The following is a 14,881-nucleotide window of genomic DNA, read 5'->3' on the forward strand; positions in this document are numbered from 1 at the left end:
TGCTTTCAACTACCTGAAAGGGGGTTCCAAAGAGGATGGCTCTAGACTGTTCTCAATGGTAGCAGATGACAGAACGAGGAGTAATGGTCTCAAGTTGCAGTGGGGGAGGTTTAGATTGGATATTAGGAAAAACTTTTTCACTAAGAGGGTGGTGAAACACTGGAATGCGTTACCTAGGGAGGTGGTAGAATCTCCTTCCTTAGAGGTTTTTAAGGTCAGGCTTGACAAAGCCCTGGCTGGGATGATTTAACTGGGAATTGGTCCTGCTTCGAGCAGGGGGTTGGACTAGATGACCTTCTGGGGTCCCTTCCAACCCTGATATTCTATGATTCTATGAACCTGCTTGCGTAAGTGCTCACCAAGGTGAAGAAGGGCTCACAATCTGATCCCAGGGGAACAGCGAGCATGTACTCACATGCAGAGAGGTTCAGAGATGCTGAGAAACACTTCTGTGTACTTTAGCGTCTTTTAAAAAGATAGCACAACTCTTCTAGGTTAATCCACAGTACATAAACAGGGTTTTTAAAACAGGCACACCTGAACTGGTTTTAACATGGATTTAGAAAAAGATCAATCTGAACATTGCTTATACCACATACAATGAGACATTTTGGATTCTAATGCACATAGAAGTGAATAAAGAATCTCCCATTGATTTCAGTGGGCTTTGGGTCAGACTCCAATATAACAAAAAAGACTTTAGATTGCACAGCAAACACTTGGCCTCCCTGCCATCACAATATATTTGTTAAATTATATTTACCATTAAATATTTTGTAACGTAATTGGCCACATTTGTTGAAAATCCCTAGTAGATACATTACCTAGAGGGCAGGCTCTTGGTGCAAATGATTAAGATGATTTTTGATAAACACAGAAATCTTTTCCTAGCTGCTGAACTCCTAAAATACATTCAGTCAGTCCTGAGATTTTTTTCTTCCTGATGGTTTTGTTGCCAAGAAATACATCTGAACAGAAATACTTAGTGCTATTACAAATTTGTTGTTGGGGGCACATGGAGTTTATATTAGTGACACAGCTGCTTTTTCCATTCATGTATCATTCTTCTCTTAAATAGATGGAAAAGTGACAATTTTTTTATTAAAAATATACTTTTTCTCATCCCTCTTTTACTCTGTTACCAAGACGGAACATCCATAAGTAGCAACCACTGGCTACTTGTAAGACTTAGATCTATTCGGGAGAAATTACTCCAAGTGACCACAAGTGGTGTGTCTGTTTATATTACTCTGCTGAGAACGATGATGGATAGGCAAGGTGTTTTAATGCATATCTTATAGCCAGCTCATGGATGTTAGGCTCCCCTCAGAACAATACTACAAGACAGTCAGCAATGGTCATTCTGAATTATCAGGCATGTGTGGTGATTTTCATAGCCTTTAAAAACAAAGTAAAAATAAGCTTCTCTCAATACCTTATCTTTGTTCTTTCTGTCAGGTGGTGGAAAGAATTTCAGCAATTGCTCCTATCCTCTTAAGAACATATAGGGACAATTTTTCAAAGGAGAGTGGGTGTGCCTGCAAATATTTGGCACCTGTTGGCTGCCAAAAAGACTGCATTTGCATGTGTAACACTAAGAATACGGAGGAGGAAAAGGACCTTGGAGTATTGGTTGATCATAGGATGACTATGAGCCGCCAATGTGATATGGTTGTGAAAAAAGCTAATGCGGTCTTGGGATGTATCAAGAGAGGTATTTCCAGTAGGGATAAGGAGGTTTTAGTACCGTTATACAAGGCACTGGTGAGACCTCACCTGGAATACTGTGTGCAGTTCTGGTCTCCCATGTTTAAGAAGGTTGAATTCAAACTGGAACAGGTACAGAGAAGGGCTACTAGGATGATCCGAGGAATGGAAAACTTGTCTTATGAAAGGAGACTCAGGGAGCTTGGCTTGTTTAGCCTAACTAAAAGAAGGTTGAGGGGAGATATGATTGCTCTCTATAAATATATCAGAGGGATAAATACCGGAGAGGGAGAGGAATTATTTAAGCTCAGTACCAATGTGGACACAAGAACAAATGGATATAAACTGGCCACTAGGAAATTTAGACTAGAAATTAGACGAAGGTTTTTAACCATCAGAGGAGTGAAGTTTTGGAATAGCCTTCCGAGGGAAGCAGTGGGGGCAAAAGATCTATCTGGCTTTAAGATTAAACTCGATAAGTTTATGGAGGAGATGGTATGATGGGATAACATGGTTTTGGTAATTAAATATTCATGGTAAATAGGCCCAATGGCCTGTGATGGGCTATTAGATGGGGTGAGATCCGAGTTACCCAGGAAAGAATTTTCTGTAGTATCTGGCTGATGAATCTTGCCCATATGCTCAGGGTTTAGCTGATCGCCATATTTGGGGTCAGGAAGGAATTTTCCTCCAGGGCAGATTGGAAGAGGCCCTGGAGGTTTTTCGCCTTCTCTGTAGCATGGGGCACAGGTCACTTGCTGGAGGATTCTCTGCTCCTTGAAGTCTTTAAACTACGATTTGAGGACTTCAATAGCACAGATATAGGTGTGAGGTTTTTTTTGTAGGAGTGGTGGGTGAAATTCTGTGGCCTGCGTTGAGCAGGAGGTCAGACTAGATGATCATAATGGTCCCTTCAAAACACAAAACAAGAAATAGACCAGATTTGTTCTGTATTCATTTGCTTCCTCCCCTCCCCCGTCTAGGGGACTCATTCTTCTAGGTCACACTGCAGTCACTCACAGAGAAGGTGTAGCGAGATAAATCTAGCCATGTATCAATCAGAGGCCAGGCTAACCTTCCTGTTCCAATAAGAACGATAACTTAGGTGCACCATTTCCTATTGGAACCCTCCGTGAAGTCCTGCCTGAAATACTCCTTGATGTAAAGACACCCCCTTTGTTGATTTTAGCTCCCTGAAGCCAACCCTGTAAGCCGTGTCGTCAGTCGCCCCTCCCTGCATCAGAGCAACGGCAGACAATCGTTCCGTGCCTTTTTTCTGTGCGGACGCCATACCAAGGCAAGCATGGAGGCCGCTCAGCTCACTTTGGCAATTAGGAGCACATTAAACACCACACGCATTATCCAGCAGTATATGCAGCACCGGAACCTGGCAAAGCGATACCGGGCGAGGAGGCGACGTCAGCGCAGTCACGTGAGTGATCAGGACATGGACACAGATTTCTCTGAAAGCATGGGCCCTGCCAATGCATGCATCATGGTGCTAATGGGGCAGGTTCATGCTGTGGAACGCCGATTCTGGGCTCGGGAAACAAGCACAGACTGGTGGGACCGCATAGTGTTGCAGGTCTGGGACGATTCCCAGTGGCTGCAAAACTTTCGCATGCGTAAGGGCACTTTCATGGAACTTTGACTTGCTTTCCCCTGCCCTGAGGTGCATGAATACCAAGATGAGAGCAGCCCTCACAGTTGAGAAGTGAGTGGCGATAGCCCTGTGGAAGCTTGCAACGCCAGACAGCTACCGGTCAGTTGGGAATCAATTTGGAGTGGGCAAATCTACTGTGGGGGCTGCTGTGATGCAAGTAGCCCACGCAATCAAAGATCTGCTGATATCAAGGGTAGTGACCCTGGGAAATGTGCAGGTCATAGTGGATGGCTTTGCTGCAATGGGATTCCCTAACTGTAGTGGGGCCATAGACGGAACCCATATCCCTATCTTGGCACCGGAGCACCAAGCCGCCGAGTACATAAACCGCAAGGGGTACTTTTCGATAATGCTGCAAGCTCTGGTGGATCACAAGGGACGTTTCACCAACATCAACGTGGGATGGCCGGGAAAGGTGCATGATGCTCGCATCTTCAGGAACTCTGGTCTGTTTCAAAAGCTGCAGGAAGGGACTTTATTCCCAGACCAGAAAATAACTGTTGGGGATGTTGAAATGCCTATATGTATCCTTGGGGACCCAGCCTACCCCTTAATGCCATGGCTCATGAAGCCGTACACAGGCAGCCTGGACAGTAGTCAGGAGCTGTTCAACTACAGGCTGAGCACGTGCAGAATGGTGGTAGAATGTGCATTTGGACGTTTAAAGGCGCGCTGGCGCAGTTTACTGACTCGCTTAGACCTCAGCGAAACCAATATTCCCACTGTTATTACTGCTTGCTGTGTGCTCCACAATATCTGTGAGAGTAAGGGGGAGACGTTTATGGCGGGGTGGGAGGTTGAGGCAAATCGCCTGGCTGCTGGTTACGCGCAGCCAGACACCAGGGCGGTTAGAAGAGCACAGGAGTGCGCGGTACGCATCAAAGAAGCTTTGAAAACCAGTTTCATGACTGGCCAGGCTACGGTGTGAAAGTTCTGTTTGTTTCTCCTTGATGAAACCCCCCGCCCCTTGGTTCACTCTACTTCCCTGTAAGCTAACCACCCGCCCCTCCTCCCTTCAATCACCGCTTGCAGAGGCAATAAAGTCATTGTTGCTTCACATTCATGCATTCTTTATTCATTCATCACACAAACAGGGGGATGACTACCAAGGTAGCCCAGGAGGGATGGTGGAGGAGGGAAGGAAAATGCCACACAGCACTTTAAGCACAGCACTTTAAAAGTTTACAACTTTAAAATTTATTGAATGCCAGCCTTCTTTTTGGGGGGCAATCCTCTGTGGTGGAGTGGCTGGTTGGCCGGAGGCCCCCCCACCGCGTTCTTGGGCGTCTGGGTGTGGAGGCTATGGAACTTGGGGAGGAGGGCGGTTGGTTACAGAGGGGCTGCAGTGGCAGTCTGTGCTCCAGCTGCCTTTGCTGCAGCTCAACCATACACTGGAGCATACTGGTTTGGTCCTGCAGGGAAAACAGGTTTCTCTGCTTGCTTGCTGTGAGCTATCTACAACCTCATCATCATCATCTTCTTCCTCCCCAAAACCTGCTTCCATATTGCCTCCATCTCCATTGAAGGAGTCAAACAACACGGCTGGGGTAGTGGTGGCTGAACCCCCTAAAATGGCATGCAGCTCATCATAGAAGCGGCATGTTTGGGGCTCTGACCCGGAGCGGCCGTTCGCCTCTCTGGTTTTCTGGTAGGCTTGCCTCAGCTCCTTCAGTTTCACGTGGCACTGCTTCGGGTCCCTGTTATGGCCTCTGTCCTTCATGCCCTGGGAGATTTTGACAAAGGTTTTGGCATTTCGAAAACTGGAACAGAGTTCTGATAGCATGGATTCCTCTCCCCAAACAGCGATCAGATCCCGTACCTCCCGTTCGGTCCATGCTGGAGCTCTTTTGCGATTCTGGGACTCCATCATGGTCACCTGTGCTGATGAGCTCTGCATGGTCACCTGCAGCTTGCCACGCTGGCCAAACAGGAAATGAGATTCAAAAGTTCACGGTTCTTTTCCTGTCTACCTGGCCAGTGCATCTGAGTTGAGAGTGCTGTCCAGAGCGGTCACAATGGAGCACTCTGGGATAGCTCCCGGAGGCCAATACCATCGAATTGTGTCCACAGTACCCCAAATTCGAGCCGGCAACGTCGATTTAAGCGCTAATCCACTTATCAGGGGTGGAGTAAGGAAATCGATTTTAAGAGCCCTTTAAGTCGAAATAAAGGGCTTCATTGTGTGGACGGGTGCAGGTTTACATCAATTTAACGCTGCTAAATTCGACCTAAAGTCCTAGTGTAGACCAGGGCTTATAGTTAATCCTTAGAGACTACATCAATAGGGAACATGACAATTGTGAAGGAAATCCCAGAATTATTTTATCACACTCCAGATTTTTTTCTTCGCAGTCTCCCCCAGAAAATTTTGCCAAGGCTAGTCACCAGTACAATGTTTATGAGACTGAATTAACTAAAGCTGCACAACAACGAGAAGGTAATAAACCAATACCAAGGCATGCCATTATCTTGAGCAATCACCAAGTTGACATCTGTACCCCAAATGTATTTAGAAGGAAAACCAACACTGAACTGTGACAAAACAATTCTCCAGCATGCAATAGGTTTCTAGATCTCAATGTTTTCCTAACACATATGCGAATCAGGAAATATAGGCTTAATTATTGTACATATATTAACTACAAATGCTATATTTCATTGAAATTGTAACCTATTGTAACTTGATAATTATTTAAAAACTCATTATGGTCTAACACCTTTGGCTACACAATCTGGGTGCACATTAAGGGATTTACATGGACCTGCAACTAAGTATGTATGTAGCTCTTTAAAAATGTGGGCTTTGCCTTTCAATATAATGGCATATAATTTTAAATGCTACCATTTACTATGTTGTATCTTTAAAATACTGCATGCTGAGTGAGCACAGAAAAGACATTTTAAAAGGTGTGTGTTTAGGGCTACTTTCATTGCTATAACCATACACAGTTTAGTAAAGCTTATAGACCCTGAGAATGGCATTGAGACTTGTGCAGGTGCAGGTGAAAGGAATGGGGCCTGACAACTCTTCCACTATTTCTGCATTATTTTTGAGAAATTGTTTCCTTTTTGCCATTATTGTAGCCTTTGAGAGAAATAGCATGTAGGAAAATGAAATGTGACATTCATAAAACTATGATATAGTTGCACCTTTTAATCATTTCAGCAATATCTCTGCTCCTCATTAGCTTCCAAAACTGAAACAAAAATATGATCTTTGTAAAATGCCATTTAGAATGGCAAGTCTGTGTTGAATAAAATTAGCTTTTAGAACAGGCTTCAGGTTTTTAGATCTCATATTTACAAAATATGTAATACGGTGCACTATTATATAACAGCTTTCATCTGAGTATCTCAAAGTGCTTTACAAACATTGATTAATGAAACATATCAACATTCCTGGGAAGGAAGGAAGTATAATTATATGTCCTCCAGAGATGAGTCCCAATCAAACCACACGTCTGAACAACGCCAACGTTTTTGGTTGTTTGAGTCCAGTGTCTTGGTTCTGCCTGTTACGCAGATAGTTCCAGAAACAAAATTTGACGTTGTATCCAAATATTTTAAAGTTTGGAGTGCTCGGAAGTTTGCACCTGGAACTAAAATTAATGAAATATTTATTGGAAGCCAGCCAGTCAAAAGCTAAGTAGAATAAACACACTTTATATTGTATGTTGCCATAGGGAGTGAGTCCCAAAGTCTGCAATTAGAAAGTAGTGCTGCTAGTACTGAAAAGAGCAATGCCAGTCAAGAGCAGCATCCACCATATCAGACCAACAATCCATTCAGACCAATACCACCTTTTTCAGAAGAAGGTGAAAAAATCCCACCACATCATGCATGTAAATGAACAATATCCAGTTGTCATTTAGGTCAGGCACTCATATGCTTCTGACATGAGCATGGTGTAGGAACCTAAATATAACATCTACTTTTACAAATTGCACAGCTAGCTAGTCATGAAAAAAATGCTCATGCTATTTTTACTTCATTCTCCCTTCTGCACCTTTGCCCAAGGTTTGTTTCACCCACCTGTTATGTCTGGTTTTGCATTAATTTTAAGTTCTTTGGGGGCAGGGACTCTTACTATACATACGTACAGGGCCTAACCCTGCTTGGATCCATTAGGCACTACTGTAAACAAATAAATAATATCTGATGCAGTGTTTGGATCTCTCAAGCTATGAAAAACAGCAAGTACATGCAATACAAGTCAGCTCGGAGACTTCCCCCATGCCCATCACTAGCAGAATAACACTCCTTCCATACCCTATTCTGATACTAGATGATAAGAATCCCATTGATATCTTTCAGCTAAGTGTAGATGGAATTGTTCTGTCACCATTTTCTTAGTATCCTGCTAAAGAGATTCTTGACCAAGAGTCAAATCGCTGTTTGTGAGCACATAGCTTATGGCTCACCATATCCGAGGAAGATATTAACAATCCACAGCAATAAAAAGCCCCAAACCTCTTTACTGGCCTTAATCAGTCAAGAAAGTCATGAGTGCATTTCACAGGTCAGAATTCTATAACTAAATCCAAAACCTCAGTAAGCAAAAAATGGCCCAAAATCAACCAGCAAACAAAGCATTCCTCTCCTTCTCTTCTGACAATTCTTATGCAAGTAATCAAAGGTTAAATCCCATCTGACACATGTAAGATAAACAATTCAGTGTTAAATAATACAAGATAGAAAAATGTATACCTTTAGGAATGTTACTGAATTTCTCTGCTATGACAATGCATCTGTGCCTTATGAGACAATGCAGATTAAAAATAGTGACAAAAGGACTATCCAGATGGCTCAACTGATCTAGTGCACTACCATGCTGTGGACCTGGATTAGTCTAACTTTAGGACTATTGTTCTTTTTGACAGGGATAATTTCAGTCATTTGGAGTCCGACAAGGCAAGGGGAAATGAAACATCCATTCCATGAACCTCTGCATGGCTTTAGAATAGATATTTTTTTTTTAACCACTCAGGTGATAATGTAATGATGTGCAACTTTTGAAACTTGTGAGTATTCACTGTATATATGCTTGGCTTTGGACAGAGGGCAGGACCAAGCCATGCTTGGATATTCTACTGCCAGCCTCCTGTTCTAGACCCATTGTCATAGAATCATAGAATAGAATATCCGGGATGGAAGGGACCTCAGGAGGTCATCTAGTCCAACCCCCTGCTCAAAGCAGGACCAATCCCCAACTAAATCATCCCAGCCAGGGCTTTGTCAAACCTGACCTTAAACTTCTAAGGAAGGAGATTCCACCACCTCCCTAGGTAACGCACTTCAGTGTTTCACCACCCTCCTAGTGAAAAAGTTTTTCCTAATATCCAACCTAAACCTCCCCCACTGCAACTTGAGACCATTACTCCTTGTTCTGCCATCCGCTACCACTGAGAACAGTCTAGATCCATCCTCTTTGGAACCACCTTTCAGGCAGTGGAAAGCAGCTATCAAACCCCCCTCATTCTTCTCTTCTGCAGACTAAACAATCCCAGTTCCCTCAGCCTCTCCTCATAAGTCATGTGTTCCAGTCCCCTAATCATTTTTGTTGCCCTCCGCTGGACTCTTTCCAATTTATCCACATCCTTCTTGTAGTGTGGGGCGCAAAACTGGACACAGTACTCCAGATGAGGCCTCACCAATGTCAAATAGAGGGGAACGATCACGTCCCTCGATCTGCTGGCAATGCCCCTACTTATACATCCCAAAATGCCATTGGCCTTCTTGGCAACAAGGGCACACTGACGCATATCCAGCTTCTCGTCCAGTGTAATCCCTGGGTCCTTTTCTGCAGAACTGCTGCCTAGCCATTCGGTCCCTAGTCTGTAGCAGTGCATCGGATTCTTCCGTCCTAAGTGCAGGACTCTGCACTTGTCCTTGTTGAACCTCATCAGATTTTTTTGGCCCAATCCTCTAATTTGTCTAGGGCCCTCTGTATCCTATCCCTACCCTCCATCGTATCTACTTCTCCTCCCAGTTTAGTGTCATCTGCAAACTTGCTGAGGGTGCAATCCACACCATCCTCCAGATCATTTCTGAAGATATTGAACAAAACCAGCCTGAGGACTGACACATGGGGCACTCCGCTTGATACCGCCTGCCAACTAGACATGGTGCTATTGATCACTACCCATTGAGCCAGACAATCTAGCCAACTTTCTATCCACCTTATAGTCCATTCGTCCAGCCCATACTTCATCTTGCTGGCAAGAATACTGTGGAAGACCCAAAGAAAACAGAGCAAGGAACCAAAACACTAGTCCACAGATAAAAATGTATTTTTTCTAACTTTTGAGAGATCCTAGATTTCTGAGCTTCACTGCAACATGCCAGAGAACTTGGATGTTCCCTTTCAAGCTGTGCAAAGGAATGTAATTATAGAAAGCCAAAGAAACCACCACACATCCTCTCAGCCATAACAAAAAAGCTCAGAGTAGTAAACCAACCAGTTAAGGGAAACAAACACAACTTTCTCCAAACCAGTGAAGGTTGGACTGTAAAAGTTAACCTCTCTCCATTAAATCAGTCCGAGTACTGTGTCGCCTGAGGCTACCCCGTAAGGCTCAGTCCACAAAGAGGTGTATTCTTATAAATTGCTTTTATATGATACATTCCTCTTTTTGTTTGACCTACATCTTAACTCTATATTGAGGGTCCACAAAGAAATAATTGCTGGAACTACCTCCCACCCGCAAATGTAGCTTGCTCTTAATGCGATTGAAGTATAGAGAGCACAGCTGTGATAGGCAGTTGGCCATTCTACAAGGATTATCTCTGATTTTGTAGAAAATAGAATTTAGGGCACATTTTTTGCCTACAGTTAAACAAATAATATGTATAGGCAGCATCAAGATAAACATACAAAGACAAATTTATATACAAGTCTGAATAAAAATCACATCCTGACTTTTTCATGTTGAGAAATCTGTGCTTGTCTACAGAAGTGCAGTGCTAGATTTCTTTAGTACATTAACCCCTTAAATATCACTGGAATTTATTTTTATTATTATTGTGCACTCAATTTTCTGTCTGTGATTTGGTTTGTTTTTTTGGGCAGGTGTTTGTGTTTTTTGTTTTGTTCTTCCTGTGGCCTTTATACCAATCCTGTCTACTGCCATTCCCAGTGGCCCCAAAAGCACTAGGATGAGAGAAAATACTGCTGTCCAGGACTTGGAAAGCTAACTCAGAGTGAGTTGGCACTCTGTACTGTTCAGTCAATCTCTCTCTCTCCTTTTTTTTTTTTTGGGGGGGGGAGGGGGCATGCTTTTTTCTTTTTGGCCAAGGGTGTTATCGTATTTCACAGGCAATGGTATCCATGGGTATACATGCTCCATGACTTATTGAGAGCACTCCATCTCACTTACACGACTCTATTGTGGCAAGTCTATTTACTCAGATTTTGCACAAAGTATAAGGACCGAATGAGAATCTGTTTCTGAGTATGTGGCTTATTCCACAGACTGTAGCAGAGCTAATACATTATGAAGTTATGGAAATGTTATAAGCATACAGAATCTACGACATTGTTCTTTATGGCTCTGTTACTGTAATTACATTCCATGCTGAAACTAAGAAATTATGCTAATTTTTAAATGAAATTGTTTTAAGAAAAGTATGGTATAGTTCCCTTAGTACCTTGGGAGGAATTCTCGAGTTCATTAATCGTTGACCTGACATAAGTAATGGCTCAAAAGGAACTGTTAGATTCGATAAACTCCGTGTATGTGCTGCACAGCTGTCATCAGTCCATGGGCTTACAAATATGACATTTAAGAAAAACAATTTACTGTACTTATGTAATATCTCATTTTTAAAAGGAATGAACTTGACATTTTACAATTCAGAACAGCAAAACCAGTTAGAGCACATAAAGGAGGGGCCGGGTGCAAAATCACAAGGTCAGTTAAATTTATTTTGGAATTACAGGAGTACAAATATCAAACTTTTCCCTTTCCTCTCACAGATGTGCACTCAAACAGATCATTTTAAAACAAAATTTGGTGGACATAGGAATTGTTCCCAGGATGAATGCTTGAAACTTATGATAAAAGTAGAGTCTAGACTGAAATTGTATGGACTAATGAACTGCAGGACATAAAAGTTTGTAGTAGAACAGAAATGCTGACCCAGTTGTGCTAACTGTAGCAGCACAAATGGACCCACTCTAACAATGCAAATGTTGATCCCTCCTTACCTATGAAATACTAATGTGATCACGGTGGGGGGGAAAAAAGCATGCAAACAAAATCCAACCTTCCATGAACTTTTAATGTATTTATTAGACCTTTATTGCACCATGTTAACAGGAGATTACAATGATTAATAAATATTTCAGTCACAGTTGCTAACAGACATTATATTAAGAGTCTTACTGGGCAGTAGCCAAAGATTTCAATGTTCTTGATGTGCAAAAGCAGACAAGGATCAAAGTTAGGTATTTTTGTTTTGGGGGACTAAAATGCTGAAAGTAGCTATGGTTATTTTCTTCTTCTGTATGGTTTGTACTTGATTCATGAATTTACTAATGTATTATATAGGCTACAAATAAAAACAACATTACCAAAATAAAAGAAAACAGCAGAAAACTGGAGGGAGAAACCCCCACAGAATCTTTGTCACTTTCACCTAAAGCCATAAAACAGTACTGAGTATTTATTATAACAGCTGAATAGAACTAAGGAAGCAGTTTCAATACTGAACAAAGTTTTCATGAAAAACTAAATGTATTAGATCAGTTCTATAGTCAAACATCATGCAGCATTAGCACGGGTATTGTAAAAGCATGCTTGTAAAGTAGCAAATGACGTCTATGGTGCTACTTACTTGTGATCTTCAGCCTTTTAAAAGCAAATACCATTCAGCTGCAATGAAATACATTCACAGCAACATCCTGTAACAATGAAATGCAGCTATGCCAAGCACATTTTTCCTTGCACTGCACTGCAATGTGGATCTTTTAAAGGACATAGGTTATTTGCTTAAAATCAAAATCTTTGAATGCCTTTTAGAATATAAACCAAACAACCATATTTATTATACAGTGGATATTATAATCCTAGAGAATGTTACTTGTCTTGCAATGGTAGAAAAAATGTAGCCATTTCAGGGACCAAACTGATGGATAACATTATAACTTACTGCAAGAGTTTAAACACATCTGCATCGCACATAGCTCCGGGATCTGGAACAGCTGGTGTATTGGTGCTTGTATTAGATCAGACTGCAAGGGCATGCAGACCTAATAATTTAGCACACAATGCTAGAGACAAAAATATTTCTACTGACCTTTTTGCTGTCTAAAGGACTGAATAGAGCCCGAATGGTGAACCATTTTCATTCATAGGAGCTTGACAATATTCACTCACTGAGCTCGAGAGGGTCAAGGGGTTTCAAATGGGAAATGGAAAGACTCCCCGGCTGCATAGAATCTAGGAGCTTCTGAAGAGCTGTGCAACCCGACACCTGCTTTAGCAAGCACTTAGCTTGAAAGACTCCACTCCCCACTGTTGTCATAGAAACCAGAAAGGCTGGTCCAGCACCATACTCCCCTTAGCGGATGCTTAAGGAATAATTCACTACATCAATCTAACAGGGAAATGCAACAATATATTTTTTATTGAAGAAAGAAGTGTTTTGTTGCTTGAAGCATATTTTTTCAGATAAAGACAAACTCAAGTACTTTCCCTAGTGCTGAACATCACTGCAAAAAGTAATAGTTTCCAAACCCTAGCCAAACCCTAGCCATGGAATGTCTCCAAGATACAAAATTGTTCAGAAGTTTATATGGTCCTGACCATCAGCATATTGACTGAAGTAAAATGCGTTTTATAGATTCACTCCAAGTGTTTCCCCCAAACGACACTTTCATTTATTTCTGTAGTCTTTGTCTTTCAAGGCTCCCTACCTTTGTCTAAAAGAAATCATCTAATAAATAATTTTTTTAAGGACAGATAGACACAGCTGTCACCTACTTTGTCTATTTATAAATTTTAAAAATGGCAAATGTACATATGCATAAAAAGCATATATTTGTCATTTCATGTGTCATGTTTTAAGATTGCAAATTCTTTGGGGGAGACACTGTTTCTTTATATATGCTTGCATAATAGGAAGCCCCAATCTTTACAGGGCTTCACAGGTTTTATTCTATAAAAACAGAAAGCATCCAAGATTGCACATCTATTTATATAGGTTCTGATATGGTCGCTATCACTGACATTCCAATGATCATTTTTGCTCCACTCCATGCTGTGTGGAAAGAGAAGCATTTGAGCCAACGTGGTTCAAATTTATGAGGAGATTTAATGCCTGTTGGGTTTTTCCACCCCCCCCCCACAGTCTACATCATACATCTTCCATGGTGAGCAGCTTTCAATAAATTATCACTCATCCATTGTTGCATCTCCAGCATATGTCTTTTCTCTGATCTTCCTAGCTTACAATCAATCTTCTACTTTATTAGGTACTTCACTAGGAGTGGCACAGAAAAAGAATGCACACTCCTCTTCTTTCCACATAGAAATAGATAAATCAGCTCACTTAAAGAAAGAAATACCCAAAGCCTTTTTACCAAACTTGAATAGTCAAACTTTTAAGAGGCTGAAGATATTTAGATAACTTTTCATTTGTTCATACTTCTGGTCAGAAGAGGTGCAGGAGATGCCCTGGACCAGCAACTGCTGATTTCTTGTGCTGAACCTAATGGGTTCTCAAATGTCCATATACATCTTAAATCCAGTTCCAACCCAAGGACACAGTTAAAATTCCAAAGCTGCCAAGGAGAAAGGTTATTCTCATTGTATTTTCAGACACAGCCAGAAGCAGATGTGCTGGAAACCTGTTTTCATGAGCTTGACAGCCTTTGATGTTTCTTGGAATCTACACACTCAGTGGCTTTGTTCAATACCAAAATTTCGGTCCTGCCTCAGTGCAGGGGGTGGATTTGATGGCTTTTTGAGGTCTTTTCCACCCCTACAGTTCTCTGTCCCTATTATTCTATAACTCTCTGAGTGCAATTACATGTGTTACAGCATTTTGGAAGTCCCAAATAAGATCTCTCACTTTTATTTCATTTAAACTCAAGAAAACAAAGGCATGTATTATCTAAGCCTTGTGGTTATACTCCTCCACTGCTGTGTAACTAACAGTGCCTGTGCTGCAGAGCCATTGTGTTACAGTGAGGCTTTCAAAACTGTCCAAAACTCTCAATATAGCACTCTGAGTGATAGGTTTTCTCCAGTGTCTCACTGAAAACTGGTCTACAGCAGTTTTGTAAAATTTGTAAAAATGACAAATTAGAGACCCACAGCTCCCAGCTCACTTCAGCCCTTCAGGTGATATGACAGGGCTCTGGGCAGCATTAGTCTGTGGTCATCTGCCAGGCAATCTATGGAGTAACCAGGTAAGTGAGCTGCCAAGAACCCAGGCAGGTTTCCAAAAGAACCCTAGGAACCCTGCTCCACTGCAGCTCATGAGGAGCCAAAGAGCTTAGGAATTTGA

At 41.9% G+C, this 14,881-nt stretch overlaps 1 protein-coding gene across 2 annotated transcripts in view; it reads right to left on the reverse strand.

Annotated features, from left to right (window-relative positions):
• Positions 1 to 14,881, reverse strand: part of ANO3 (anoctamin 3) — a 382,443-nt gene that overhangs the window by 220,947 nt on the left and 146,615 nt on the right. Inside the window, exon 1 of one of the 2 annotated variants that reach the window (XM_048853572.2) lies at positions 12,668 to 12,847. The exons of the other annotated variant lie outside the window; for it this stretch is intronic. Coding sequence (XP_048709529.1) covers positions 12,668 to 12,719 — 52 coding nt within the window. The 5' untranslated portion in view covers positions 12,720 to 12,847. Of the gene's footprint in view, positions 1 to 12,667; positions 12,848 to 14,881 lie in introns of those variants that run through there. 2 annotated transcript variants of the gene reach the window in all.

This window comes from Caretta caretta, chromosome 6 (genome assembly GCF_965140235.1).
Source record: "Caretta caretta isolate rCarCar2 chromosome 6, rCarCar1.hap1, whole genome shotgun sequence".
Lineage (NCBI taxonomy): Eukaryota > Metazoa > Chordata > Testudines > Cheloniidae > Caretta > Caretta caretta.